The sequence below is a fragment of the Panthera onca genome, chromosome C2 (assembly GCF_046562875.1).
Source record: "Panthera onca isolate mPanOnc1 chromosome C2, mPanOnc1 haplotype 2, whole genome shotgun sequence".
NCBI classification, from domain to species: domain Eukaryota; kingdom Metazoa; phylum Chordata; class Mammalia; order Carnivora; family Felidae; genus Panthera; species Panthera onca.
Genome location: NC_138347.1, coordinates 80,684,747 through 80,712,316, shown reverse-complemented (window position 1 = coordinate 80,712,316; position 27,570 = coordinate 80,684,747). Strand labels below are relative to the sequence as shown.

The following is a 27,570-nucleotide window of genomic DNA, read 5'->3' as shown; positions in this document are numbered from 1 at the left end:
ATGTAGAAAACTCCAGAATACCAGCCCTTCCCCTCTAGGAGAAAATGACCATTCGCGAGGAGTAGAAGTTGAGTGTGAGCCCTTGTCTGTGATTGCCCAGAATGGAGCACACTCCTTTGCCCGTTAGATTATACTTTAGCTACATTGCTACCTGTGTGATCTGGTGACCTAAGTCAGGTTCACAGCTGGGAGGAGAGAAGGTGAAAGAAACACACACCTTGATGCCAGGGCAATTAGCACTCTCTCTGGTAGTCGTGACTCCCCGCCTCTGACCTCAGGACAGACCTGAATTGTTCATATTTCCCGTTGGGGCGGGGAGCCCAGAATTGACAACAGATTGGCCTGAGATTCCTAAAACCCTGGACTGAAGCCCCGCCCCCTTCTCAGTAACTCCAGGCCACAAAGGGACAGCAGACTCCTCGGGTTGTGGAGGAGCCTCTGCTAAGCAGGGACTGCACACGCTTGAGGCCATGGTTTTGGCTCATCCCCCGACTTCACGCTTAGCCTAAACTAGCATGGCTTCCTCCCACTCTGCCTGAGACCACCCTCCTGTGAACGTTCATATTTTCCAGGCCTCTTTTGGTCTAGACCAATTAGATCAGAATCTACTGAGGACAGTATTGGACATCTGTATTTTTATTAATTTTTTTGTTTATTTATTTTTGAGAGGGAGCGAGCATGCGCCCGCGCATGCGCAAGGGCGTGAGCGGGGAAGGGGCAGGGAGGGAGGGAGACACTGAATCCAAAGCAGGCTCCAGGCTCTGTGTGTGTGTCAGCACAGACCCTGATGTGGGGCTCAAACTCAGAGCCATGAGATCATGACCTGAGCTGAAGTTGGATGCTCAACCGACTGAGCCACCCAGGCACCCCTGCCATCCATATTTTTAGATGCATCCTAGGTGATGTTAATTCCCAGGTGATTTGGAAAAGTAGTACCTGAGTGGTTCCTTTCACCTACACTGACTCTTATGGCTGTGGGACTAGGGGTAGGGTATACCCTGAGGACAGACTTGATCAAATCCTCATTCCTCTACATTCTCTTCCCTTTTCTCTTTGTATGGTGGCCCAGTTGGCCTTGGGCTGGTCCTAGGAAAGAGATCAATTTGCCAAGGTGAGAGAGGTAAACATTTCATCACCTTGGTGGCCGCCTCTAAGAACAGCAGCTCCCTTCAGTGACTCTGGGCTCCGGGGAATGTCAGCAACTCTGGCCCTGCCATTCTCCTGTCTGGTTGGGTAAAGCCAAAATGGAAGGGAAGAATAAACAGCCCCTGGCACGATCTCCAGCCGAGGAGTTCCTGGTGACCATCATGTTTAAGACAACATTAGCAGACATCGTTGTTCTCACTAAAGACAGTTAAACTGGGGCTCGAAGAGACAGATGTGGGTCATCAGACCCTCGGTATCAGGATTTAAGAGAAAATTCTTCATCTTTGGTCTTTCAGTAGAACTCTTTCCCTCATGTGTTGTTGCCATCTGGTTCCCCTTTGCTCTTCAGTGAGAATTCTGGGCCACCTAGTTACTGTGCTCAGCTGTGACAGTTCTGTTCTGTCCCAGAGCAGGGTGTCTTTCTGATGTAATGGCTGCCTGCCTTCAGCTGCTGAGCACTGAGATGATGGGTGAGAGACCTGTATCTGTTTGATCTGGCAGTCAATAAAAATCTGGTTTTATATTGCTGGGCTCTTGACTTTTAAGCACTTGGGGGCCAGATTCTTCCAGATAAGCATAGAATGACTTAATTCTGCCTAGTTGAGGGCAGTTGTGGGTAGTTTTTTTTAAGTACCCTACATATCTAGCCAACCAATAAAACCTGTTTTTCAGGAGGCCAGCTGGGATCAGAAAGTCATGAGTTTATTGGGGTAAGTTTCAGGCCACACAAACCAGCATTCCTCGCCCACGAGACTCTTGGAGGATTTCAAAAAGCCAGATGGCAGAAGCACATTTATTCAAAACAAAACAAAACAAACCTGTCCAGGGCAAAGAAATCGTCCATTTCTTTGTATCATGCTGGAATTTTACCAACCGATTGTGATAACAATGGCAATCTCATGCTGAACAGAACCTCTTACCGGCAGCAATATCTTTGTTCATTTGACAAGTAAGAGCCCACATTCTTAATTAAATGTGGCTGATAGCATCTTTTAAAACCTGGGGATTGATGTGATTTGATGACTGGGAGTGGACGGTCAAGAAAGAAATCTTGAGACGTTTTTTTTGGTGCAAGAAAGGTGGTTTAATTAAAGCATGGGGATAGGACCCTTGGGCAGAAAGAGCTGCAGTGGGATTTTGAGGAGCAAGTGATTATATACTTTTAAGTTGGGGGCCAGTAGAAACCAAGGAAGTTTCCAGAAGGATTTTCCTATGTTACAGAAGACTTACAGGATCCTGGGGGCCTAGCTACTGTCAAGCTAAGGTTGTTTTTTGCCTCTACGAGAGCATTAACATTAAAACAGTTGGGAGTTCCTGGAGGAAAGCATCCTCTGCCTGCCTCAAGTAGTTGTCAGTGGGCTGCAGGTTATAAGGAAATTTAATTGTGTCTGCATTTCTTTTGCCTTTGTCCTTCACATCAGGGAATCACAGCAGGGGGAAACAAATCGGAAAGGTACTTGGTATGGAGGACTCAGGAACCTCTGGCTTTTAATATATTAAGGAGAGCTTCTGTTAATCCACTGTGCTCGGGGAAGTCCTGGGATGATGGAAGAATCTACTGCAGAGAACTCTGCTGATGCTCCCAGAGGAGTAGGAATAAGGATGCGGGAGGTCTCTACCAAGAAGCTCGGTTAGGGTGATGCTAGCTACACTTCCTAGTCATCTTGGCCTAGCAGAGGCACCTGTTATTTTGGATCCCATTTCGTAGGCCACCTGTCCCACCTCGGGACAGAGTGTGTATGAGTGTGCGTGTGCGCTTGCTGGAAAATGGAACCCCTGGGTGGGCCGCCACTTTCAACAACTCTGAATGGCAGCAGGATCCGGATGTTGGTGGGGCAGCCAGCCATCCCTGACATGAGAAACAGGGAGAGGAGTCATTACAGGATTAAGTGGCAGCACAGTTGGCACAAAGCAAGAAAGGGGAGCCCTCGGGGCGCCTGGGTGGCTCAGTTGGTTGAACGTCCGACTCCGGCTCAGGTCATGAACTCATGGTTGTGAGTTTGAGCCCCGCATCGGGCTCTCTGCCCTCAGCACGGAGCCTGCTTCTCTGCTGTCAGCACGGAGCTTGCTTTGGATCCCCTTTCTCCCACTCTCTCTGCCCCTCCCCAACTCGTTCTCTCTCTCTCTCTCTCTCTCTCTCACACACACACACACACAAAAGTGGTGTGGGGGCGCCCATTGTGGTGAAAGTTTCTGGAAGCCGGGACACATGGACTGCTTCTTGGAGGTATTGTGGCTGGCTGAAGTACCCTCTGGGGGTTCAAGGTCTCTAGGGACAGGAAGTTCAGGTTCTAAGGTACAGATGAGGGTGAGGTTTGCACACTGAGGGGTTAAGGAGTGGAGATCAGGGCAGAGTAAAGAGGTGTCACCAGAGGTCCCAGGATGGTGACAGCACCAGTAGTTGACCTGGTAAAGCAGCCAGGCTCTTAGGAGCTCTTTAAAGGGTCCTGAGAGACATCTGTTGGACAGCAGAGCAGTTTGGGCAGTTAGAATAATCTAGTTTGACCACTGACAATGGCATCTTGAGCAAATGGCTTAAACTCTCTCAGAACTTCCTTCTTGTTTCTAAAAGAGGATCACATTTGGTTATATCTCTAAATTGCTAGCACCCAGTAAAGAGTAAGTGGTTCATGGGCTGTTTGCACCTGGGTTGTTACAATGGACTCTTGAAAAGTCTTCTTCTTCTTCTTCTTCTTTTTTTTTTTTTTTTTTAACCTCCTTCAGACTGCTGCCTACCACATTTGCTTCTCAGTTCAGCAGCCCAAATGATCCCTTGCAAACATAGGTCGGCCAGGTCTTACTCAGAATGTAAGCTGGAATCCTACACCTGTCTAAGGCCCTAGGTGATCTGGCTCCTACGCTCCCGACCTCATCTTCTGCTCCCCTTCTCGCTCTGCTCTGTTTCTGGCCTCCGTGTTGTTCTTGAAACAGGTCAGGCCTGCCCCTGCCCAGGGATTTTTGCTGTTCCGTCCACCTGAAATCCCCTTCCTTCAGAAATCTGCATGACCCACTCCTTTCACCTCCCTCCAGTCTGTCTGCACCAGCGCCGTGTTCTCAGTGAGGCTTTCTCACCATCCAGTTGAACACTGGACCATCCAGTTGAACACTGAACTCCATCCTTCTCCCATACACCCTGGGGTCCCTATCCGTCTCCCCTGCGTTAACTTTCTGCACAGTGGTTATCCACTTCCAAAACATGACATACGTATTTGTTTTGTTTTACTCTTCACTTATCCCCTCACTGGAAGGCACATTCTGGGGAGTGTGGGGTTTCTGGCTGGTGTCTGCATTGCCGTGTCGCTGGCTGGATCACAGTATAGACTGTAAACACTTATGTATGATGTTCTCACTAACTCTGGAACTTCTGCAAAGTGGGGGAGCTCAGGCCTCTCCCCGTGTCCCTCACCCTGCACTCTCCCAGGCAACCAGGACTTAGGCCCTCCTACATATAAACAACTTGGGAGAACCATTCAACTTGAAACCACTGAATCCCAACAGGCCTTGAAATCCAACACTCCATTTACAGGAAGGAAACACAGAACAAAGAGGAGTAAGTTAAACAATACCGCAAGGAGGTCCTCCGCAGGATTCCGTTCTAGGCACATTCCTGGGACAAATGACTTAGTTTCTTCCACAAATATATGTCCTGAAAAGGAAAAATCCGGGAGTGGGGAGCGATTTCACATTAAAAGGAGTTGAGAGTGGTAGATCATCTAAACAAAATGTGCCCACCTCGTTTGGATCCTCGTTTAAGGAATTTAGTGTCAAAGACACTTTTGAGAGAACTGGGAAACATTTGAAAGTGGATTGGATATTAAGTGATAATGGTATCGGGGTTTTATATATATATCCTCACATATCCTCTCACAGACCCAGTGCGTGTGTGTGCGTGGATGTGTGTGTGTGTGTGTGTGTGTGAGTGTGAGTTATATTATAGAGAATTAAGCTCCATGGAAAATTATTCGAGGGCCTATGGTCCCACTTCTCCCAAGGATGGCACATAGCTGATACCATTCTGGATGCCAGGGAGGTAAGTTAACTCATTACGTAAATGGATGTCATACGTAGGACATCAGGGCTTAATTTTCTTATGGAACCCCAATGGAGAAGATAGGGGAGCTGGCATTCGCTTTAAATTTCTCCAGAGAAAAAAAAGGGGGAAAGAGATAACACGAAGTTGGCAAAATGTTGGTAATCCTTGGAGCTGGGTTCTGAAAACAGGTTCATTGTGTTACTCCCTATACCTTTTTGTAGATGTAGAGACTTCTGTGATATAAACTTACTTTTTTTTTTAACTATTAAGGGGAGATGAAACAGTTCCATTTCCTGAGGAGGAGGTAGGCCCATTTTCTTTTCTCTCTGCTTCTCTGTTGGGTGTGGGTTGAAGTGTGGAGGAAAAAGGGGTGGACCTGTTGCTTGGGAGGCGTGCAGTATTTATTTAACCCTCCTTATAGGCCCTTTTGCTCCTTCCTTGGCTCAGCTCGGATGGAGTGGAGTGCACGGTGGTTCTCAGTGTGGTAAGATGGGGCAAGATGCCTGCTGGGGCTGGGGCTTTGATTGCTTGTCCTGGGCAGTGGGCATCATAGGGAGAGGGAGCTGAAGGGGTGTGATGTGCCCCCTTTCAGCCTGGCACCTGTCAAATAGAAAGGCAAACATTTCTACAAATATACATCCACCGTTGAAAGGCGCAAGGTTGAAGACAGTAGCAAAAGGCCGGTGATTTCCCTTTGCCGTGGCTCCATGAATCCTGAGTTCAGAGCTCTCCTTACCCGTTCAGGGTGACTGGCTCTGGTCAGAAACCACAGGGCAACCTGTCTGTGGTGGGGACTCGATACCCACCCACAAAGCTCTGTTCTCATGCTTTTGGAAAAACCTCAGGGAAATGTACTCAGGTGTTCCTTCTCCGTTAGTGCCTGCCTGGCTGGGAAAAGATCTTATCTCCATGAAGAGACACTTTTTGCAGCCTGGGTCTGGAACATTTGGGGCAAGCAGGAGTGAAAGCCCCTTTATCTCTGGGGCTTTGATCCGGGCAGGATTTCCCCCTCCCCACCACGAGCTCCTCCACAGCTGCTCTGGCCCTCAGGTAAACACTTGCAAAAGCACAGCTACTCAGACCCCCCTGTGAATCTTTCTGGAGGCTTCCTTTCACTCGCTTCGCAGATTTACTAACTGCAAGTTGGTTTCCTGTGGCTTAACATGTTTCTAGCTTGAGCAGATTTGTGACTTGTCAGAAATATTTTGACACAACTATTAAGTTTTTGACCTCTGCTGGCTCCCATGAATAGAGCTTGGTGGCCAGGGGCTGGGAATGAGTCAGCAGCCTGGACCACCTCTCTGGGGACTGTGGAAGCTGCTGAGAGCGGTACCTGCCTCAGGGACTGTTCTTCAGGAATTAAATGAGCTTGCTGGATTACAGGAGCTTGGCCCTTGTGTAGAGTACTCAGCACGTGGTGAAAAAGCTCAACAATTATTAGCTGGAACAAAACGATGAAGTCTATCATTAAGTTGTCGCTATAACCCTGCAGGGGTGAATTTTTAAAGTATTATTATCCATCCTCTACAGATGAAGACACAGGCTTATTAGAAGCTGATGGACTGGTCTAACCTCATATAACTGACAGGTAGAAAGGTCAGGATTTGAATCTGGGCTTTTGAGATGACAGAGCGTGAACCCTTTCTCCCAAGCCAGGGCTTCTCGCACCATCTGTGAAGAATCCTTTTCTTTCCCGCCAACCTCTCCCACATCAATAGCTTCTAAAATGCAATGAAGAGGAATTATTGGAATACTCTTAAAGTTATTGTGAGAATCAATAGGCATAAAATTACTTCTTCGAATTAGTATAAAAGTTGATTACATTAGATTCCTATCCTAGAATCCATCCCGGATCTTGCGAAAGCGTTCTCAGACTAGCCTTAACTGCGGATCTCACTTTGAGTCATGGTGCCCTCAGCTGCCCTTTTCTCAGAGCATGATGTGTGGGTGGGACCACTTGTGTCAGAATCACACGGGTGCTTGCTAAATGCCCATCTCTGAGCCCCATCCCAGACCACTTGGATCAGAATGACTGAGGGAGAATTCAGGAATCTGCATTTCAATAAGTAATTTGATAGTTCTTTTTTTTTTTTTAAATGTTTATTCATTTTTGAGTGACAGAGAAACAGAGAGACAGAGATAGAGTGTGAGCAGGGAAGGGGCAGAGAAAGAGGGAGACACAGAATCCGAAGCAGGCTCCAGGCTCTGCGCTGTCAGCACAGAGCCCGATGTGGGGCTCGAACTCACGGGGCGTGAGATCATGACCTGAGCTGAAGTGGGGTGCTTAACCGACTGAGCCACCCAGGCACCCCAGTTATTGATAATTGTGATATGCTCGAAGTCTGACCATCAGTGCTCTGGGCAGTGCTGCCTCCCCTCACTGGTAATAGGTGATAGGGAAATGGTCAAGTGAGTATAATATTTTATTCTACACCCCCATCCTGACCCTGCTGTTTTGTTGGTGTTTTTTCAATTCTTAAGGACTTCCTTTTCACAGAAACTCACTGACATAACCTGTTTTCTGATCTCATTCTGGTGCATGTCAGCAAGCATGGATTGAGTGCAAAATGGGTAGAGGAGGGATAGACCCGACCACAAGGTGCTCACAACAAGCAGACAACGAGTGTTGCCAAAGCCAAGTGCAGAACACAGGGGCACTTCCGTGTGCAGAGATGGGGGAGATGAGGAGGAACTAGCAATGGAGATTTACGGAGGAATGACCAGTAAGGTGGAGAAAAACCAGGAGAGCGTGTAGGTTTTGGAAGCCAGAAGCAGGAAATGACCAACTTTGCAAAATACTCCTGAGGAGCCAAACAGTGCAAACTGAGCACTGACCATTTACTTAGCAGCATGGAGGTCACGGAGGTCTTTGGTGACGTAGACAAGAGCCGTTTCCTGGAGATGGCGGAGGCCTGCTGGGGTGGGTTCAAGTGAGGATGGGAAGAGGAAAATTAGAAACCGTGACTGTACAACGTTCTTTCAAGGAGTTTTACTGCGAAGGAAAGAGGGCAGCAGCTGGAAGGTGAAATGAGGTCAAGAAGTTACGCAGGAGGGACAGGGAAATGGCGATTATAATGTAGAACGTACGCCACGGCGAAATGTGTGACCGTTGGAAAGTCATGTGTCTTTTTCAGCGAATTCCTTCAGCAAAACAGAAAAAATTGTCTCCCGTGCTTTTTTTTGTTCGAGCTTAAACTCTGCCCACTCCCACCCAACGATATTGTCCAAGAAGAGTCTGCAAGTCTCTCTTATTTCTGACCTAGCCTAGTTTGAACACACTTGAAAAAATGACATTACGTGTTTTTCATATTTGCTTCATCTGTTTTGTGGCTGAAGTTTTGTAGATTTCATCTCTACTTCACATGCATAGGACTGACTGTTTTAAAAAAAACACATATATAATCATACCTAACAGAATTAACAATGATTTCTTTTTTAAAAAAAATTTTTTTAATTTATTTTTGAGAGAGACAGTGTAAGAGTATGAGGGGGGAAGGGACAGAGAGAGAGGGAGACAGAAGATCTGAGGTGGACTCTGCACGGACAGCAGGGAGCCCGATGCAGGGTGCAGACTCATGAACCGAACCATGAGATCACGACCTGAGCTGAAGTCAGACTCTTAACTGGCTCAGCCACCCAGGCACCCCAACAATGATTTCTTAATATCATTTAATACCAGATCTATATTCAGATATCCCCATTTGATAATGGGACCCCATTTGTCCCTGGTGGTATTTTGTTCAAATCAAAATTCAAGCAAAGTCTGCATATTGCATATGACATTTTTGCCTTTTAAGGCGTTTGTTTTTCATGCCCATTGACCTGTTGATGAAACTAGTTCAGTTCTGTAGAATGCCCTGCTTTCTGGCTTCTGTCTGTGGTGTCATTTAACTTGTTCTTTCGCCCGTGTTTTCTCAAAACTGGAATGACATGTAAGGGCTTGATTATATAACAGGTGAAACATTTTGGATGAGAGTTTTTCATAGGTGGTGCTGTGTGTTTCATGTTGCCTCACATCAACCAAGAGGGGTTTGTATGTTTGTTTAAGATAGGAGAAACAATAGCATGTCTATGTGCTGATAAGCATCGTCTTTGAGAGAGGGATACATATGACGCAGAAGAAAAAGGGGAGATTTTATAGAAGAATATCCTTAAGCAGAGAAGAGTATGTAAGTTCTAGTGGCACATTGGGGCGCCTGGGTGGCTCAGTTGGTTAAGTGTCTGACTTTGGCTCAGGTCATGATCTCGTGGTTCGTGGGTTCGAGCCCCGCATCGGGCTCTATGCTGATGGCTCAGAGCCCGGAGCCTGCTTTGGATTCTGTGTCACCCTCTCTCTCTGCTCTCACCACTCCCCCACCCCTTGCACTCTGTCTCTGTCTCTCAAAAATGAATCAACGTTAAAAAATATTTTAAAAAATAAATATGAGTTCTAGTGGAGCAAATGTTGGGTACAGCAAGTGTTGGGTGCAGCCAGTTCATCCATAGTAACGAGACATCATTTGGACATAAATGCAGGTAAGGTGAATAGCTGTGGTACAGAGGTGCACATGTGGTGATTCGATTCTGGTAGCTTCCTTTCTCTCTATGAGTAAGTAGCACGTTCACCAAGGAAAGGGGAAGATGAGGGGACTTTTCATGGGGATGAAGTCACATAGTCCTCTAGGTGAGTGGCAGGTGAATTGACTAGAAAAGTAGCATGTGATTACTAGGAAGCATAAAGGAGGCAGTTTATGATCATGAACTTGAGGCAAACTCCACTAAGTATCGTTTTTTGATTTTCTTTACATATGCAGCTGTATGCTCGCAGGTGTGGAGGGGCACAGAGAGTTGGCTTTAACCAGGATTGGGGTTTATCCAATATTGTGTGATGGGGGAGCTCAATTTAATGAGTGACTGTGGAGTTTAATCTGGGAAGGAAGGGAAGTGAGGCTGTGAAGGAAGTGCGAGACCATGAGAAGGTCGTAGGAGGAACCACAGAAGACAGTTGGAGGTCAGAACTAGTTGGACAAAGCTACAAAGATAGGAATGGTGTGTGGGGGTGGTGGTCCTGAAAATCAAGACTGTGGAGTCTTTTATGAAAATGATAAGATCGGAGATATGACCTTGGGGGTGAGTGGCTAAAGGCACGATCACTGGAGTAGAAGAGATTCACTGAGAGACCAGGGACTAGAACCGTTCTATAGGTGGATGTTGATATCACCACGAGTCAGGACAGAAACAGCGTGGGGAGAATTACAGTGAGCCAGCTGCAAAAATATTCAAGGGGTGAAGAAGAGTGTCCCGGTGGAGGCGAAATGACTTCACCGATGCTGGTAGCAGGTGGTGAGGTCTGCATGGGGTTGTGTGAGGATGAAATGAGCTGGTGCACGTGAAGTTCTCAGCACTGAGCACAGGCGCCACATGTCATCGTGGTTCTCATTCTGAATCTATGTGGTTCCAAAAAGCAGAGCTTAACCCCCTAGTTTATTTTTATGGGGGAGCTGATTTCTCTTCATTTTAAGACCTTCTAAGGGGCAGAGCTGTTCACAAAGCTATATGCACCCCCCAGGAGGTGGTAAATTCCCTCTCACTCTGTGTATCCAACAGACAAAATAAGCTTCTGCAGTGACAGTGCTGCAAAGGGGATTCTCACAACTGAAGGTGACGGGCGGGTGCGAGGATGAGTTTGGATCTGATCCTTGAAGGGCATGGGGAATGGGGAAGGGTGGTGTCAGAGCTAGCTTCGCTGTTTCATTCAGACACAACTGAGCACGTCCCACTTATGGTTCCGAACCTGGCTAGATGTGGGGTGGCCCGAAATACACCTTAAAGGAATGCTCCGTCTGGGTGGGACAGACCTGCAAACAGCTAAATGTCACGTAGTCTGATGAGAGCCAGAACAGGCACAGTGGAGTTGTATGGATCTCTGTGGGGGGAGTCAAGAAAGTCTTCAGAGTCCAGGGACACATAAACTGGTGCAGGGGATGGTGGGGGACTGAGTGGGTGTGGCCCCGTGTGAACAGGGGAGGAAAAGACATTTCATCAGAAGGAAATTTACTTGCAGGGCAACAAAGGGTGCAAGAGCACAGGGCATTTGGAATGCCACAATTGAGTTACTCTGAGAAATTACTCCTCTTCCCTATTTCAGCTTACCCATGTGTAATCTGGGACAGTCATGGGGTGCACCGGAGGGGATGGTGAGGAGTAAATGAAGTGATGCCTATGGTCTTTGTCACAAGCCTATCGTAATCGCTATGGGCGTATCACCTTACTTGATTACTTAAACAATCCTATGAGATAGGGTCTTTTATTATTACTCCCATTTTACAGATAAAGAAGCTGAGTCTTAGAGGGTTGAGTAGCTTGCCAGAGGTCACGTAACTGGTGAGAGAGTTTGGACTCTTGCCCCCAATCTGTGTAATCCCAGAGCTCTTAACCTCAACCCCTGCATGCTGAGCACACGGCTAGTACCAAATAAATGGTAGCTGATGGCCAAAGTTTCTCACCCAGAGAATTGAGGATTCTAATTCCTGCAGCTGGTTGAGGTTCACCACCACTGCAGCCTTACGAGCAGCAGTGACTACTTCTGGAAGACTCTCCTCACCTATGGTAGATGGACATCAACAATTGGGCCACTTTTGTTTCAGCTACTTGGTTTTTGGAAATCGGGCAGGGAGTGGTTCTTACATCCTAGGAGGGTGAGTTGTTCTGAACAGGTGCAATCGATAGGGACAGGAAGATTTGCATTAACTATTTGTGCCCTGAATTCAAACAAGTCACATGGTCTAGCAGCTTGGGGGGGGGGGGGTTGGCAGCGAATCAGCACTCATAGGCAAGAGGCGTCACCTAGAGGGCAGGGGGCTACCCTCAGTGTTCCTCATGAGGGTGCCAAGAAAGAAGAGAAAGAACCTTTCCATCAGTGTGGCCTGAGGGAAGCATAGACCTCTGAAGGCCTGGTAATCTTTCACTCATTCAACAAATAATTATCGAGTGCTTCCCAGGTGCCAGACACTCATCCAGGCACTGAAGATGGTAGTGAAGAAGTCTGAGAAGGCTCCTACTTAAGGAGTTTACATTGTTAGCAGAGGAGGCAGCTGGTAATCAGATAATCATACGAACGCATGCGTAATTACGAAGTCTTATGCCACAAAGGAAACATACATGACATGAAAAGAGGAAGAGGTCTCAGAGCTATTTTAGGACTTGACCAGGAGTGCCTGGGCGCCAGTTCTTTGATCTGATAAGGAGCCCCCTGAGTTTTTGACAAGGAACACCACAAGGCACCTCTCGCTTTTGCCCTGTGTGACATACCCAGGGCCCGCCCACAGCTGTCCTCCTGCCGGTATGAACACCAGGCAAGCAAGGCGGGCGGGTGTCTCCTCCTGGGTCAAGGGAGGGAGGGAGTTGTGGCCACTCTGGCTTCCTCTGAGTTCTGTTAACGCTGCATCTTCCAGGACAGGCTTCAAGGCCAGCCCAATAGTGTGCGTGGGGTTGATACACAAGGTTGAAATGTACTTTCAGTGTTGTCCCTAACAGTTTTGCCAGTAGCATAAGAAGCGTAATGAAGTCAGACTGAAAGATGAGAACTTCTCTCTGCTCACCAGTTGCTCATCAGGTCTCAGTCAGGTACATTTTTTTCCTAGATATTTGGACGTGAGTAACTTTTAGTCACAACGATGGATGCACAGATAACATTCTCTGTTTCACTTTTTTTTTGTTACAGTGTTTGAAGAATTTTCCCCCGGTTGCTACATAAATTCATACACAATTATCTATACATTTTGTATATTATTACGTATTACCTTGTATATTTTAAGTTAATTAATATTGTGTTATATATGTATATTTCCTTTCTTTTTTTTTTTAAAGTTTATATATTTATTTTGAGAGAGAGAGAGAGAGAGTGAGCGAGGAAGGGGCAGAGGGGAGAGGGAGAGAGAATCCCAAGCAGGCTCTGCACGGTCAGCACAGAACCTGACATGGGGCTGCAGGGCTCAAAAACTCATGAGCCGTGAGATCATGACCTGAGCTGAAGTCAAGAGTCAGACGCTCGAATATCGAATTCTGTTTGTAGCTTTTTAAAATTTTATTTATTTTTGTAATAGTGTTCCAACTCTAAGAGTAATGCATATACGTTTTAGAAATTTTGGAACATACAAAAAATTGTAAAAGCTGAAAACATTATTCTACCATCCAGTGTTGTTTTGTTTTTTTCTAGTCCTTTCACATGTACATTAAAATTTTTATTTTTTGGATTTGACTAGAATATTATATATAGTTTTACAACCTATTTTTTCCAGTTAGCATTATACTGATAGAAATTTCACATATCACTAAGTGTTCTTTGATAAGAAATAACTTAAAAATATATTTTTTAATGTTTTTATTTATTTTGAGACAGAGAGAGACAGGGCATGAGCAGGGGAGGGGCAGAGAGAGAGGGAGACACAGAATCTGAAGCAGGCTCCAGGGTCCGAATTGTTAGCACAGAACCTGATGTGGGGTTCGAACTCATAGACTGTAAGATCATGACCGGAGCTGAAGTCTGACACTTAACCGAATGAGCCACCCAGGTGCCCCGATAAGAAATAACTTTGAAAAATCTGTCTAGAGTGTATTTAGGGATGAGCTGAATCTTCTCTCCCCAAATTGCTACTTACCCCTACACCAGTGACTAAACAATCCTTTTCTTTCCCAGGTTGCTCTGTGGTGCCTGCTTTATCCTTCTAGCATGTTCTTATCTAATATAGGTCTGTTTCCAGGACTTCTCTGCTATTCCCAACCCTGAGCTCAGCACCTGTAATGGGCTCTTGTCTCTTTGTGTTTCTTTTTTTGAGCCCTCCGGGCTTCCTGGATTGAGTCAAAAGACTCTCAGAGGTGCTTGACCACCTTGTTAATCTTTAACCCTGCCCCTCCTGGAAACCAGCTCTTAACGTCCTCTTTTTTTTTTTTTTTTTTTTTTTTTTTTTGCTTCTTTTTCTTTTTTGGCCTTTGCAGATGTGTTTTGATCATCCTGAGAAAAATGAGCCTTGGCCTCCAGACCCCATAAAGCCAACCTTCCTCCTATGGAGAATAGTGCTGGTTCCTGAGGACCTGCCGGGCCTGCAGCCCCAGGGGGATTAGCCGGGAGCAGGTAAGGAGACCTGGAAGCTTGGACTATGGAGCAGCAAAGGGGTACATTCCTAATTAAGAAATGGGGTGGTAGAATATGGGGCCAGGAGTCACAGGGTCTCGATGTCTCACTGCGGCTTCGCTGTTTTCCTCATGTATTATGTGTTCCGATTCGGTGAGTGGTGGGAATAGGTGGTTTGCCTGTTTTTATAAATGGGAAGTGGGAGACTTGAAGTTATTCTGTGATTCAGCCCACCTTTTTTGAGCACCTACTTTGTGCCAAGTCCTTCCTTTGGTACCGGGCATGTAGTGATGAGCAAACCAGGGCAGGAACCTTACTTTGACCGGGGTTTTCTTACTGTTGGTTTAGTGTTGGCTTGTTCTTTTTATTTATTATTGAAAAATAATTTTTAATGTTTTATTTATTTATGTGTGTGTGTGTGTGTGTGTGTGTGTGTGTGTGTGTGTGTGTAAAGAGGGAGGGAGGGAGGGAGAGAGAGAGAGAGAGAGAGAGAGAGAGAGAGAGAACGAGTAGAGGAGAGGCAGAGAGAGGTAGACACAGAATCCGAAACAGGCTCCAGGTTCTGAGCTGTAAGCACAGAGCCCAATGCGGGGCTCGAACTCATGAACCACGAGATCATGACCTGAGCAGAAGTCGGCTGCTTAACTAACTGAGCCACCCAGAGGCCCCTGGCTTGTTCTTTGTAGGTGATAATGTGGGTTGTTCCTGTTCTTCTAGAAGCCTGGTGGGGGTAGCAAAGATTTATTGACTTAGTCCCATCAGTTCAGTAAGCCTTTATTGAGTACCCAGTCAGTTTCAGGTCCTGTGCGGGACACTGGGGTTTCAGAAATGAGCCAGGAGGGGTTCCCCTCTAGCAGGGGGTCAGCAGGAAAAGTGAGCATTGCTTAGCACCTGATATAAACCCGATGGGGTTCCATGGGAGGGCAGAAGCAGAAAGGTAACTCTGTCTGGTTGACAGGCAAGTGGACAAGCGAGAGACTATGGCAGTGCAAAGGCCCAGGGGCTAAGACGTCTGGAAAATCCAAAGCTTGGTGTGTTTCCCCAGAGAAACAGGGGAGAAAATTTTACTACTCCTTTCCTTCAGTTTGGGCTGCTTAGATGGAACTGCTTTAGTCCCTGTCTCTTCAGAACAGCAGGAGAGAGGAAAAAGGGTCTTGAAATACTCTGTGTTCATGACCAGAAACTCCAGCCAGTTTTTGGACTTGGAGCCTGAACAGAGGGTGGTGTTAGGAGACCTGGGGAGCCCTGAGGTAAGCTTTCCGATGAGTGCACTGGGGCCATGACCCTAAAGGCTGAGGCTGTCTTAAAGTGGCAGGACTGTTGTGCCGGGCTTTTTGGAGGAGGTCTTCTTTTTTGAGACCCTCAACCTTGGGACAGTAGGTGATGGCCAGAAGGTGACCACCAGCTCCTTCCAAGCCTCAGCTTCTAGATAGTGAATCAGGTCCTACCTCCCTACCTCCTGTTTCATTTCACTCATACATAGAAGAGTTAAGTCCCAACTTACTGCACTGCTTTCTAGTCACACATGCAACTTTGGAAATTCTTCCTTCCCTCCCCTCTCCTCCCCTTCCCCTCCCTTCTTCCTTCCTTCCTTCCTTCCTTCCTTCCTTCCTTCCTTCCTTCCTTCTTCCTTCCTTCCTTCCTTCCCCTTTCCCTTCCCATTCCCTCCCTCCCTCCCTGCTTCCTTCCTTCCTTCCTTCCTCCTTCCCTTCCCTTCCCTTCCCCTTTCCCTTCCCCTTCCCCTTCTCCTTTCCCCTTCGCCTTCCCTTTCCCTTCTTCCTTCCTTCCTTCCTTCCTTCCTTCCTTCCTTCCTTCCTTCTTCCTTCCTTCCTCCTTCCCTTCCCTTCCCTTCTCTTCTCTCCCCTTCCCCTTCCCCTTTACCTTCCCCTTCCCTTTTCCTCCCTCCCCTTTCCCTCCCTCCCTCCCTTCTTCCTTCCTTCCTTCCTTCCTTCCTTCCTTCCTTCCTTCCTTCTTCCCTTCCCCTTCCCTTTCCCTTTCCCTTTCGCTTTCCTTCCCTTTCCCTCCCTCCCCTCCCTCCCTCCCTTCCTTCCTATAACATCAGTTCTTTCAATTATAAATGGAGCTAATATGATTTCCTGTGCTTACCTGACAGGGTTATTGTGGATCTTATAAGCCTAATTTTTGTGAAGGGGCTGCCTGAGGGTAAAACAGTGCACACTGGTCAGGGCTGGGACATTGCAGATGGCAAAGGTGTTTTTTTCCTATGATTGTCTGTGGGTTAAGTTGTCCCTCTAGGGACCCTGATTTCTGAGTTCTGATTTCTGAGACCCTGATTTCTGAGTTTGGTCAACACTGACATTTCATTGTTTTTCAACACAGATGTCTTTTAGTGCAAAGACAATAAACTTTTAGAGTCAGATAGACCTAGGTTGGAATCCTGGTTCAGGCACTGACTACTGGTTGACTTTGGAGAAGCCCCGTAACTTTGCTAAGCATCAGTGTTTTCATTTTCTCAAATGGGGCTGTGAATATCTATCTCATGGTGTTATAGTAAAGATAAAATTAGACATTGCAGGGGTGCCTGGGTGGCTCCATCAGTTAAGTGTCTGACTTTGGCTCAGGTAATGATCTTAAGGTTCTTGAGTTTGAGCCCCGCATTGGGCTCACTGCTGTCAGTGCAGGACCCATGTCGGATCCTCTGTCCCCCTCTCTCTCTGCCCCTCCCCCGCTTTCTCTCTCTCTCTCTCTCTCTCTCTCTCTCTCTCTCTTTCTCTCTCTCTCAAAAATAAATAAACATTAAAAGAAATAAATTAGTCATTGCAGCTAAAGAGCCTACCATACCATACTGGAGGCACTTTTTAAATGCTCCTTTCCCTTCTTCTGAGTTCTTTAGCTATTGTAGTCACGCAATTAGCTGGGCTGAGTGTCTGAGGAAATTGAATTCCTTAATTTTCTGACATGTAACAAGGCCCCTCCCCGATTTCATGATCATAGGTTTGCATTTTTCTCCCTTTGTACATTTCGTCACTTCCAAAACTTCTGCAGCCCAAGGCGAGAGCCCATTCTCCCCAGAGCCACTGGTTCCTATGGTACTTCCCATGGGTTCCAGGAACGGTCTGGAAGCCACTTACATTGAAAAGTCTCAGATGAGGACCTGAAAGTCAAGTGTTCCACTCTGCCATTTCTCCCTGTCGCACATGGCGTCCACATGGCCCTGAGCCAAGGGGCTGCTCTCTGGTCTGTTCAGAACACTTGCTACGCCTTTACAATGACTTGGTTCAAACACCATTTTTTTCTGGTCCTCCTAGTAGTCTGTGCATGAGAGAGGGATTACTGTACGTAAACCTAGGTGCCGACAGGTTTAGTGACTTGCCCAAAGTCATCAAGAACAGAGAGAGAAGCCAGGTTTTGTGAATACCTAGTCCAGTACTCCTATGTCTTGGGCCAGATATCCTTAGCTGTGGGTTCCATGGGAAGGAACTATGGGTCTCTAGTGGGTTAGCAGAACCCCAGAGGTGATTGCTTAGACTCATTATGGTAAATAAACCCAGTTATTTAGGAGAGAATTTAATGTTTTCCAAAAGATACAGATCATTGTTTGAGTTCAAAGTGCTTCCATTTGCCATCTAGTTACACAATTAATTCCGGGAAAGCCAAGTAGGTCTTTACCCAGATGTAAGGGGGCATATTAGGCTCTATGTGTGTCATAAAATCCACATTCCAGAACTTGCAACAGTTTAGTGCAGGTTTATAGTGAAAGAGACATGGATTATGGACCCCGGTGCACTTGGATTTGAACTTCGATGCTACCATTTACTCAGCTTTGTGACCCTAGGCACTTCTCTTAACCTCTCAGAGCTTTGGGTTGCTAACCTATGAATATGGAGACTCTAACACCTTCATGGCTAATGATGGTCAGGGCGTCTCTGCACGGCTCAGGAGATGCCCTTCCCTTTAGACACTTGTGCACGTGGTACTGGCTAGGGTTGTGCATCACAGGGGCCCTGGTTTATGGTGAAATTAGATGAAATGCCATCGTAGGTGCTTCCTGCGTCTTTGTTTTTATCTCCTGAGTTGGTCACGTGTGTGCTGTCTTACCAAGATTTCCTCTGCTTTACCATGAGGGGGGTCAGCATCCTGCCACCGGATAGTACTCTTGCGGGGCACGCCACGAAACTGGATGTCATGTTGTGAGCTAACCGTCGGTGGTCTTCTCATGTAGGAGTCCAACACCCAAGCCCTTAGAGAGGTGCGCCACACCCAGGTCTGTCTGTCACAGCCCCTGTCTGTGGACCGAGGTCTCTTTCTGGCAATTGGTTTTTAAAGTTTATTTATTTATTTTGAGAGAGAGAGAGGCAGAGGGAGAAAGAGAAAGAGAGGGAGAATCCCAAGCAGGCTCCGCACCATCAGTGCAGAGCCCGACCTGGGGCTCGAACTCACAAACTGTGAGATCATGACCTAAGCCCGAATGAGGAGTCAGACACTTCACTGACTGAGCCACCCAGGCGCCCCTCTTTCTGGCAATCTTAAAAAGGATGCTGGGCCCCTTAGGATTTCAGGGAGTTCGGACTCTTGTGATGTAGACCAGTTATCCTGCTCTTCCTTCTTTCTGCTAGTTTTTCAAGCATGCGTGCCTCCACCTGACAGACCACGCAAGGCCCTAGGGACCCAACGATGTGTAAGATATGGTTCCTGACCTCACCTAGCTCGAGAGTATAGTCAGGGAGCTAGGCCAAGATAATGCAAGACCAAGACTTAGGGCGTACGAAGGAGTCGTCAGAGAATACAGGACATGTTTATGGTTCAGAGAAGAACAAGGGGTGTCTGAGGACTGCTTGTCTACATTCAGAGCCCAAACCGAGGCCGAATGCAGACTTCAAGCTGCTGTGGGCCGCGGGCCTGGTGGGAAGTGGACCAAGGTTGGAAGTGAGTCTCCTCACCCTGAATCCGCTGCCTGGCTCATCGTCCCACCTCTTGCCTGTCACTACTTTTAGGTTTCGTTTACCTAAACAAAGGTTTGTGTACCTAAACAAAATTTTTGCCTCGTCTTACCTCTTTTAGGCCTGTTTCCTGCTCAGAACAGAGTGGCTACCTTGAGCACGTCTTTCATTATGATTCACGCCAACTTGAAGAAAAAGTTCAGCTGCTGTGTGCTGGCCTTTCTGCTGTTTGCAATCATCTGTGTGTGGAAGGAGAAGAAGAAAGGGACTTACTATGATTCCCTTAAGTTGCAAAGCAAGGATTTCCAGGTGTTGAGAGGTCTGGAGAAACAGGCTGAGACTTCAAGCAGCGCCCAGGACCCCCACAGGGGCAGCCAGGCCCTCAGCAGCCCCCGGGGCCCAGCCAAGGCCAAGCCGGAGGCCTCCTTCCAGGTGTGGAACAAGGACAGCTCTTCCAAAAACCTCATCCCCAGGCTGCAGAAGATCTGGAGGAATTACCTGAATATGAACAAGTATAAAGTGTCCTATAAGGGGCCAGGGCCGGGGGTCAAGTTGAGTGCCGAGGCCCTGCACTGCCACCTCCGGGAACGTGTGAACGTCTCCATGGTAGAGGTCACAGATTTTCCCTTCAACACCTCCGAGTGGGAAGGCTTCCTGCCCAAGGAGAACATTAGGACCAAGGCTGGGCCGTGGGGCACGTGTGCTGTGGTCTCATCGGCAGGATCTCTGAAGTCCTCCCAGCTCGGCCGAGAAATAGGTGGGTTCTGGGGTGTTAAGGTGAGCTGAGCAGCCAGTGCCCCCGTGGAGCTGGGCATGTGGGTGGGACTGGAGAGGAAGGGCCCACGTGCGGCTCCGTGGACTGGCAGAGTGGGCCCACGACAGTGTTTTTAGGCCTTCGTGTAGGAGTCAGAGGTACCATAGGGCAGCTGAAAGGGTGGGGATCCAGGCTGCCAGCATCTTTATCAACGAGAGCAGCTTTGCTTGTCTCTTTTTTACTAATTAATGGATTAATTTCACTTTAGAGAGAGAGCATGAGCAGGGGGAGGGAGGGGCTGAGGGAAAGAGAGAAAATCTTAAGCAGTCTCCGCGCTCAGTGCTGAGCCCAACACAGGGCTCGATCCCACAACCCTGGGATCATGACCTGAGCCGAACACTCAACCTACTGAGGCACCCAGGTGCCCCTGCCAAATTTTATTGTAAAGCTATGACCACTATAGGTGCAAGAGCAGAGAGGATGAGTGTCCAGGCCTTTGAGTCAAAGGACCCGGTTTGTAGTGACAGTGCATTGTTTATCAGTTGTGTAATCTCTGAGCCCCAATACTTAGCTCATCAGTTGAATGGGAACAGTAATTGTCCCGACGTCACGGGATTACTGGGAGGATTAAAAAGCAAGGCACGCTGGGCACACAGCAGGTGCACAGTAAGCGTTATCCCTGTTGGTTATAATGTTTTAGAAGTATGCTATTGTTTCAAATGAAAATGCAAACAAATCTAAGAGACCTTACATATACGTGTATCAAAAATATTTGAAAATTACTGTGCCCACCATTGGCTGGTTTGAGGCTGGAGACACGGCACATTATCACAATCCCTCGGGCAAACAGTTTTACAAGGGACACAAAAGGAGCCATGAAACTAACCTTACTTTGTTTGGTCTTCTGGACCCACTGCGGTGGATATTTCCCCTCTAGTCACTTAAGTTATCCGCCCCAAACCCCTGTTAGTGGTGCAGTGTGTAAGAGCAAACCATTTGAAACCATCCAATATGTTCAATAGTGGAGACATAGCTGGACAGGTTCCAGGTAGAGTGGGAAGGCTATGGGAGAGGCATGCTGCCTGATGCTCCCAGGCCTTCAGCAAAAGGCCTACCCCCTCTCTTTCCCCTCTGTATTCTAAGCTCCTGCTCTGTGTTGTTGATAGATCCGTGAAGGAATAAAAGAATGAATGAGGGATGCCCGGGTGGCTCAGTCAAGCGTCTGACTCTTGATTTCGGCTCAGGTCATGATCTCACAGTTCTTGAGATCGAGCCCCACATCGGGGTCGGTGCTGACAGTGCTGAGCCTGCCTGGGATTCTCTCTCTCTCCCTCTCAGCCTTCCTGCTCTCTCTCTCAAGATAAAAAAATAAACTTAAAAAAAAAGTTTATAAAGAATGAATGAATTCCTTGAAACATTTGTTAGGCTAAATGCCCAGAGGAGATGCCCTATTAAAAAGCAGAACATTTGAAGTCCAACGTGCAATTTTTGTTACGTCTCAAGATCAAAGTTTTTCCAGGGAAATACACAGTTGAAACTATAACTCTAGTCTATAGAAAAAGGTTATTCTAACGTTTATGCAAATCACTCCAAACTTGTATGCGGTGCATAAAAATACAGATGGCGGTTCCAGTTCATAGAAGTATCGGGCTGTCCCTGAAACCGCAACGCAATTCTGCCCCGGTAGACAGTGATGATTTCACGTGAAAAAGAGCATCAGCTAGCACCTGGGATATTCTAAGCATGACCACTACAGAGCAAAAATCAGGAAGAAAGAAAGGATGGAGGAAAGGATCCATTCGGATGAACAAAAAACCTCCACACTGAGTTTTTAGAAAACACAGCCCCAAAGAAACCAGAAAGGCAAAAGCAGAAGTGGGGGTGGGGCCAGTCACCTTGGCAGCTTTTATTAGGAAGTACTGACTATTTGGGGAAGCACAAAATGTGATCTCACCACTTCTTTCTGCTGCAGAGAATCCCATTTGGGTCTACTTTTCTTCCTTTGAGAGCCTTTCAGACCATTTTTCCTGGCAGTTATGTGCAGGGAATAAAAAAGGAGACATATGACCTCACCTGCTCCAGGACCTTCCAGAGCCTGACAGAAGAGGAAGGCTTCCTGTGCTTTGCTTTCTTTAGCCTGATTCATTTCACAAGGATGGAAAACACATTCTCTCACAATAAGGGAACTAAGGAGCCTAAAGCAACTGCATTTCTTTGTGTTGCACACATGTTTATAAATATGGACAGGCTTTCCATCTTTATTAACTGTGAAGGATTTCTTAAAAAAGCAAATTGATAGATTCTGACTTTTAACCTTGTGGGGTCACAGAGACCTCTAAGAATAATTGGCTGGAAGCTGTGGACTTTCTCTCTGGAAAAACGCGTAGACTGATTTAATACACACACACACACACACACACACACACACACACACACACTTTATACACACCTAACCCACAGGTATTTTGCACATGATTTTAGGGATTCATGAATCCCATGAAGTTGGTCCACAGTCCCCAGGTTAAGAATGCCTACTCCCGTAATCGTTTTCAAACAGAAAGGCTGAAAATTATTCAGGTAGGTGAGGCCAAAAGAGACAATTAGTCCTCATGTAATCAGTAAAATTACAGAATCTCAGGACCTGAAGATACAGTAGGAATCAGTGCTTCTATTATTTTTAAATATCCATTATAGTGTTGTGCTTATTGGTAGTGACAGAGCTCACTTTTCTAACAAGATCTTCTGCAGAACAGCAATATTTTAAACAGAGACAGCGGGGTGCCTGGATAGCTCAGTCGGTTGAGTGTCCAACTCTCAGGTTCCAGGGTCGTGGGATTGAGCCCCACATCGGGCTCCATGCTCAACATGGAACCTGCTTGAGATTCTCTCTCTCTGCCCCTCTCCCGCTCACTCACTCACTCTCTCTCTCTCTCTCAAATAAAACATAAAATAAAAATTTTGATGTGATGAATCCCTTATCAGCTTAAAAAAAAATCCCTTCATATTCTCACTTACTTGCTCTCCCATAGGAGAAGGGCATTCTAGTTGAGAACTTCCGGGGGAGAAGTGCCAGGATTGTCTGAGCAGTGATCGTGGTGGTGGGTCTGATTTGAGAAGAGGCAGAAACTGGTGTCTAACTAGAAATGACCTTGAGTGATCAGCAGGTGCCAGAGTTTCTAGCCTGGGAGTGGGCTGTCTCCTATCACAGGGGAGCCTGCTTCTAGAGGAAGACAGGTGCTGTCTTGGAAATGCTGAGTCTGATGTGTTTGTCAATTTCCTGGGTAGATATCTATGCGATTGGGTATTTGATTCCGGGGCAGGGTCAGGGTGGGAGATCAGATTGAGGAGTCCTTTGTGCTGAGGTGATAGTTTAGTCCAGGAGAGGGCTGAGGAGAAAACCTAGAGAAAGTATACATTCAAGAGATGGAGAGGGGCACCTGGGTGGCTCAGTCGGTTGAGCGTCCGACTTCAGCTCAGGTCATGATCTCGTGGTTTGTGAGTTCGAGCCCTGCGTCGGGCTCTGTGCTGACAGCTCAGAGCCTGGAGCCTGTTTCAGATTCTGTGTCTCCCTCTCTCTCTGCCCGTCCCCTGCTCACATTCTGTCTCTCTCGCTTGCTCACACTCTGTCTCTCTCGCTGTCAAAAATAAATAAACATTAAGAGGTGGAGAAAGAACAGGGAAGGCGGAGACATTCAGAAGGCCAGTGAGAAGGAACAGGGAGAACTGGGTGTGTGTCATATGCAAGGCAAGGGGAGTGGAGTTTGGGCAGATTCTGGGCAGATGGAGTTCTTGTGCAGAATGAGGACTGAGAAGACATCCCTGGATTGTGTAGCTCAGAAGGTATGATTGTTTGTATCAGGGATCGGCAGACATTTCCCATGAAGGGCTGGGCAGCAAATATTTTTGGTTTTGAGGCCATAGAGTGTCTCTCACAGCTACTCAACTCTGCGGTTGTAGTGGAAAAGCAAACTAGACAGTAGTAAATGAATGAACCTCATTATGTTCCAATAAAACTTTATTTGCAAAACAGAGAATGGGCCAGTTTTGGCCTTCAGGCCATAATTTCCTCGCCCTGATGTGTATTATATCTAGTTTTCCTGACCAGAACCAGAATTCAGCTTTCCAAATATGCTTACATGATTTATTAAGCTCATTTGAAAATACACAAAGAGGTTGGTCTAAACTATGATAAAATTTCTTTCATTATTATTTCCAGCTATTTAGAGTTACTATACCTGGAGGCGGTAGATTTTGGTGTATTGATGAATTTACTAATGAGCTGATTCTGTTGAATATTCTTGGCATGCAGTTATATCCTGAGCATATGGTGGTGCATTTATTTCTTCATTTTCTAATTTGTGTCCCTCTCTCTCATTCTAAGTTAAACAGAAGTGGTGGCCCCTGTTTTCTGCAGCCTTCCCCTTGCAGGGCTCATTTGCTGGGCTCCCAGTAGCTGTGGATTTTTCCTGGCGACTTCCCGGAGGCCTATTTGATTTCAGAACTTCTTTGCCTTCACTAGCAAAGCACTGTTTTGGCAAACGAGGATGCTGTCCTCTTTCTTTATGAGCCCAATTTAGTGGCCTGTTTTAAAGTTTTCTTCTTTGATTGATTTTTTTTTTTCTTCCTTAGAATAAAATCCAGACTTCATACCTGTGGCCTCCACAGCCTGTGTGGCCGGGTTCCTGCCAGCTTCTTTAACGCATCTTTTCTTTCTCTCACCTCACTCGTCTCCTTACTCTCCTTAGGGTCCCCACAGTACTGCACCCTCTGGCTGAAATATACTTCCCTAAACCCTTCTTGTGCCTGGCCTCCCTTTGGATGGCAGCAGCACGTCCCAAATCATCACTCCATACAAAGGAGATCCCTTCAGGGCCCCTGTTACACAGCTCACTTTATCTGTGCCATAGTATTAATCACAGTCTGTAATTATCTTGAGTAGAGGTTGCTGGGCTCATTTATTGGTTTCCTCCTTGCAGTAGATTACAAGATCTAAGGTCTAAGGGCAAGGACCTTATTATCTTTCTTGCTCATGGCCATTGTCTCTACCACCTAGAACTGTGCCCGACAGAAATAGGTGCTTAATCAGTATTTGTTGAATGAACAAAAACATGTTTCCTGATGGTCAATACCAAGGATATATCCTAAGCCTCTGGTGCTGGGTGTTCTCCATTTAGCCCTCCAGACCCACTCTCTTCCTTTTCCTGTCTGACTCTGTGCCCTGGGAATTTACATTTGGGACCGTGTCAGCTGGCTTCCTTCTCCTCTGGCTTTTATTTGGGACTGGACAATATAAGTGCTGCTGTAAAACTGAGAAGGGAGAGAGTGAAGTCGGAGTGCCTGTCCCCCCCGCCTCCTGCCCCCAGCTCTTTCCGTGCAGAATAACCACAGGGTGCTTCTCTCCCCGACTAAAAGTTCAGCTCCTTTCAAGCAGCCCTCTCTGTCTCTGAGCCCTGCTCTCTCTCTTTACCCTCAGGCCGAGAAATCAGAGGCAAGGAGGAGAGAGAGGTTGAGGAATCGATTCCCTTCTCACTGCCTAGACATTAGCAGTAGCTGTATTCCCCTAACAGCCACCAGTCCCGACAGGTGGCCTTCTTCAGTTCAGGGCCTCTGCTCTGCTTGCCACGTTAGGTGCAAGGGTAGGAATGGCTCCCACTGTGGCCATCCCAGGGGTTTCACCCATTCCTTGTTGATTTCTTTAACTTCTACCTGCCGGGTGCCTGGGTGGCTCAGTCAGTTAAGCATCTGACTCTTGGTTTGGGCTCCGGTCATGATCTCATGGGTTGGTGAGTTCGAGCCCCCTGTCGGACTCTGTGCGGACAGCACGGAGCCTGCTCAGAATTCTCAGTCTCCCTCTCTTTCTCTGCTCCTCTCCCACTCGTGCTGTCTCTGTCTCTCTCAAAAATAAATAACGAAACTTAAAAAAAAAAAAAAGTAAATTCTACCTACAACTTTGGAAATAGTCCTTTTATTCAATTCTCAGTTACTCCATCTGAGTTTGTCATTTTTTTGGTACTGGGGTGCTCAGATTAGTCGTTTGCTCGCCTGTGAAATGGGGGAGCTGACTAAGTCAAGTTCCTGATGCATCTACGTTTCTGGTGTGATTACCGCCGGTCACTTTTGAAGCCAGTGACCATTTCTGCCAAATGTGTTGCAATCTGAGTTGTGTAAAGATACGCCTTCTGCCCTATTTGCAGTTCAGTATGCCTGCCCTGTAAGCTGATAAAGTGCGGACTATGGACACGTCATGTAACTTCCGAGCCCATTTTGATAAAATTTGTCCTAGGATTAAGATCAGGTTGTTTTTGTGGCTGAGATGTCTAGACTCCTGAGGCTTAAGACCTAGATTAGAATTGAAATAAAGAGGGAGGATTTCATCCCTTAACTCTATGGGTATTCTTTTTTCGGATCGTCTTGTATTGTCCCGCCCCCCTCCACCTTTTGATGCCACCTCTGTGGATGACGAACCACCCCAAATAAATTTCCCACAAGGAGGGAAATACAACAGCAGAGAATTGGGCTGACCTCCAAACCCTGTGCAGATTTTACGGGTGAACCCCAAACTTGCTTGATCAAGTAAAATGGGATGAGCTCATAGGAGGTTGGCTCAGGGTTGGGATAGATCTTAAACGTCGTTAGTTCTCTCCTCCATGAGATTGGTCAGTGCCACGTAGAGAAACTTCTCCAGGTCTTTCAAGCTCTGCTGAAACAGCTACAAGGACGGGGAACTAGAGACAGGGAGTGAATGGATTTTTAAAAACATGGCCTGTTTGATCTTGCCTGGATTTAAGACATTGCTTCTGACAAAGAGGCTTTTTTTTTTTTCATTTATTTTAGTATTTTTAAAGTTTATTTGTTTATTTTGAGAGAGAGAGAGACAGCAAGTGCATGTGCGAGCATGGGGGAGGGGCAGAGAGAGGGAGAGAGAGAATCCCAAACAGGTTCTGTGCTGTGAGCACAGAGCCCGATGACACAGAGCTCGATCTCAGACACGAGGCTCGCTCTCATGAACCGTGAGATCATGACCTGAGTCGAAACTAAGGGTTGGATGCTCAACCGACTGAGCCACCCAGGTACCCCAAGAGGTTTTCTTTTTAAGTAGAAAATGTGGGGTTCAGTTTAGATCTACGACCTGCTGTTCCGTCTCTGCCACCACCCGGGTTTGTGACCCTTCTTTGGGCCTCAGGTTCCTAATGGAACACTTAGGGAGGTGTCTTGGGTGCCATAATAAATGCTTCCAATTCCCTGAGCACTGCAAGCTTTTCAGAGTGCTACGGGGACTTTGCACTCGTGGGTTACCCTGAGCCTACGGTAGAGTCTTTGTTTTTCTGACAGGGATTGAGAAGTATGACCTACTGGTAATACCAAAAGATTATTTGGTTTGCTCCTTTGGTAGCTGGAACAGTGATTGCACTTTCGGTAGCACACTGGCCCCGTTCACTTTTCTGTTGCGCCTGGGCACACTGGAACCATTGAGTGGATTTCAGGGATGCCACAGTATGAGCCTCCTTAGCTTTCTCCGTGGCCGGGCGGACAGGTGGTCCTCTCTGTCTGCAAACAGTACCTGATTGCCCCGTACGCATGTGACACTTTCCCCCTGTGTGTCCTGATGGGATAAAGATTGGGA

General features: G+C 46.9%; 1 protein-coding gene across 6 annotated transcripts in view; it reads left to right on the top strand.

The window, feature by feature from the left end:
• ST6GAL1 (ST6 beta-galactoside alpha-2,6-sialyltransferase 1) overlaps nt 1–27,570 on the top strand; it is a 485,891-nt gene that overhangs the window by 71,417 nt on the left and 386,904 nt on the right. For 5 of the 6 annotated variants that reach the window (XR_009612253.3, XM_060639503.3, XM_060639498.3 and 2 more), the window contains 2 exons: nt 14,156–14,291; nt 19,314–19,949. Coding sequence is in view for 5 of the 6 variants with exons in the window: in XM_060639503.3 (XP_060495486.2) it covers nt 19,364–19,949 (586 nt within the window). In the remaining variant the exon portion in view is untranslated. Of the gene's footprint in view, nt 1–5,586; nt 5,664–14,155; nt 14,292–19,313; nt 19,950–27,570 lie in introns of those variants that run through there. The other variant, XM_060639502.3, reaches the window with a different exon arrangement.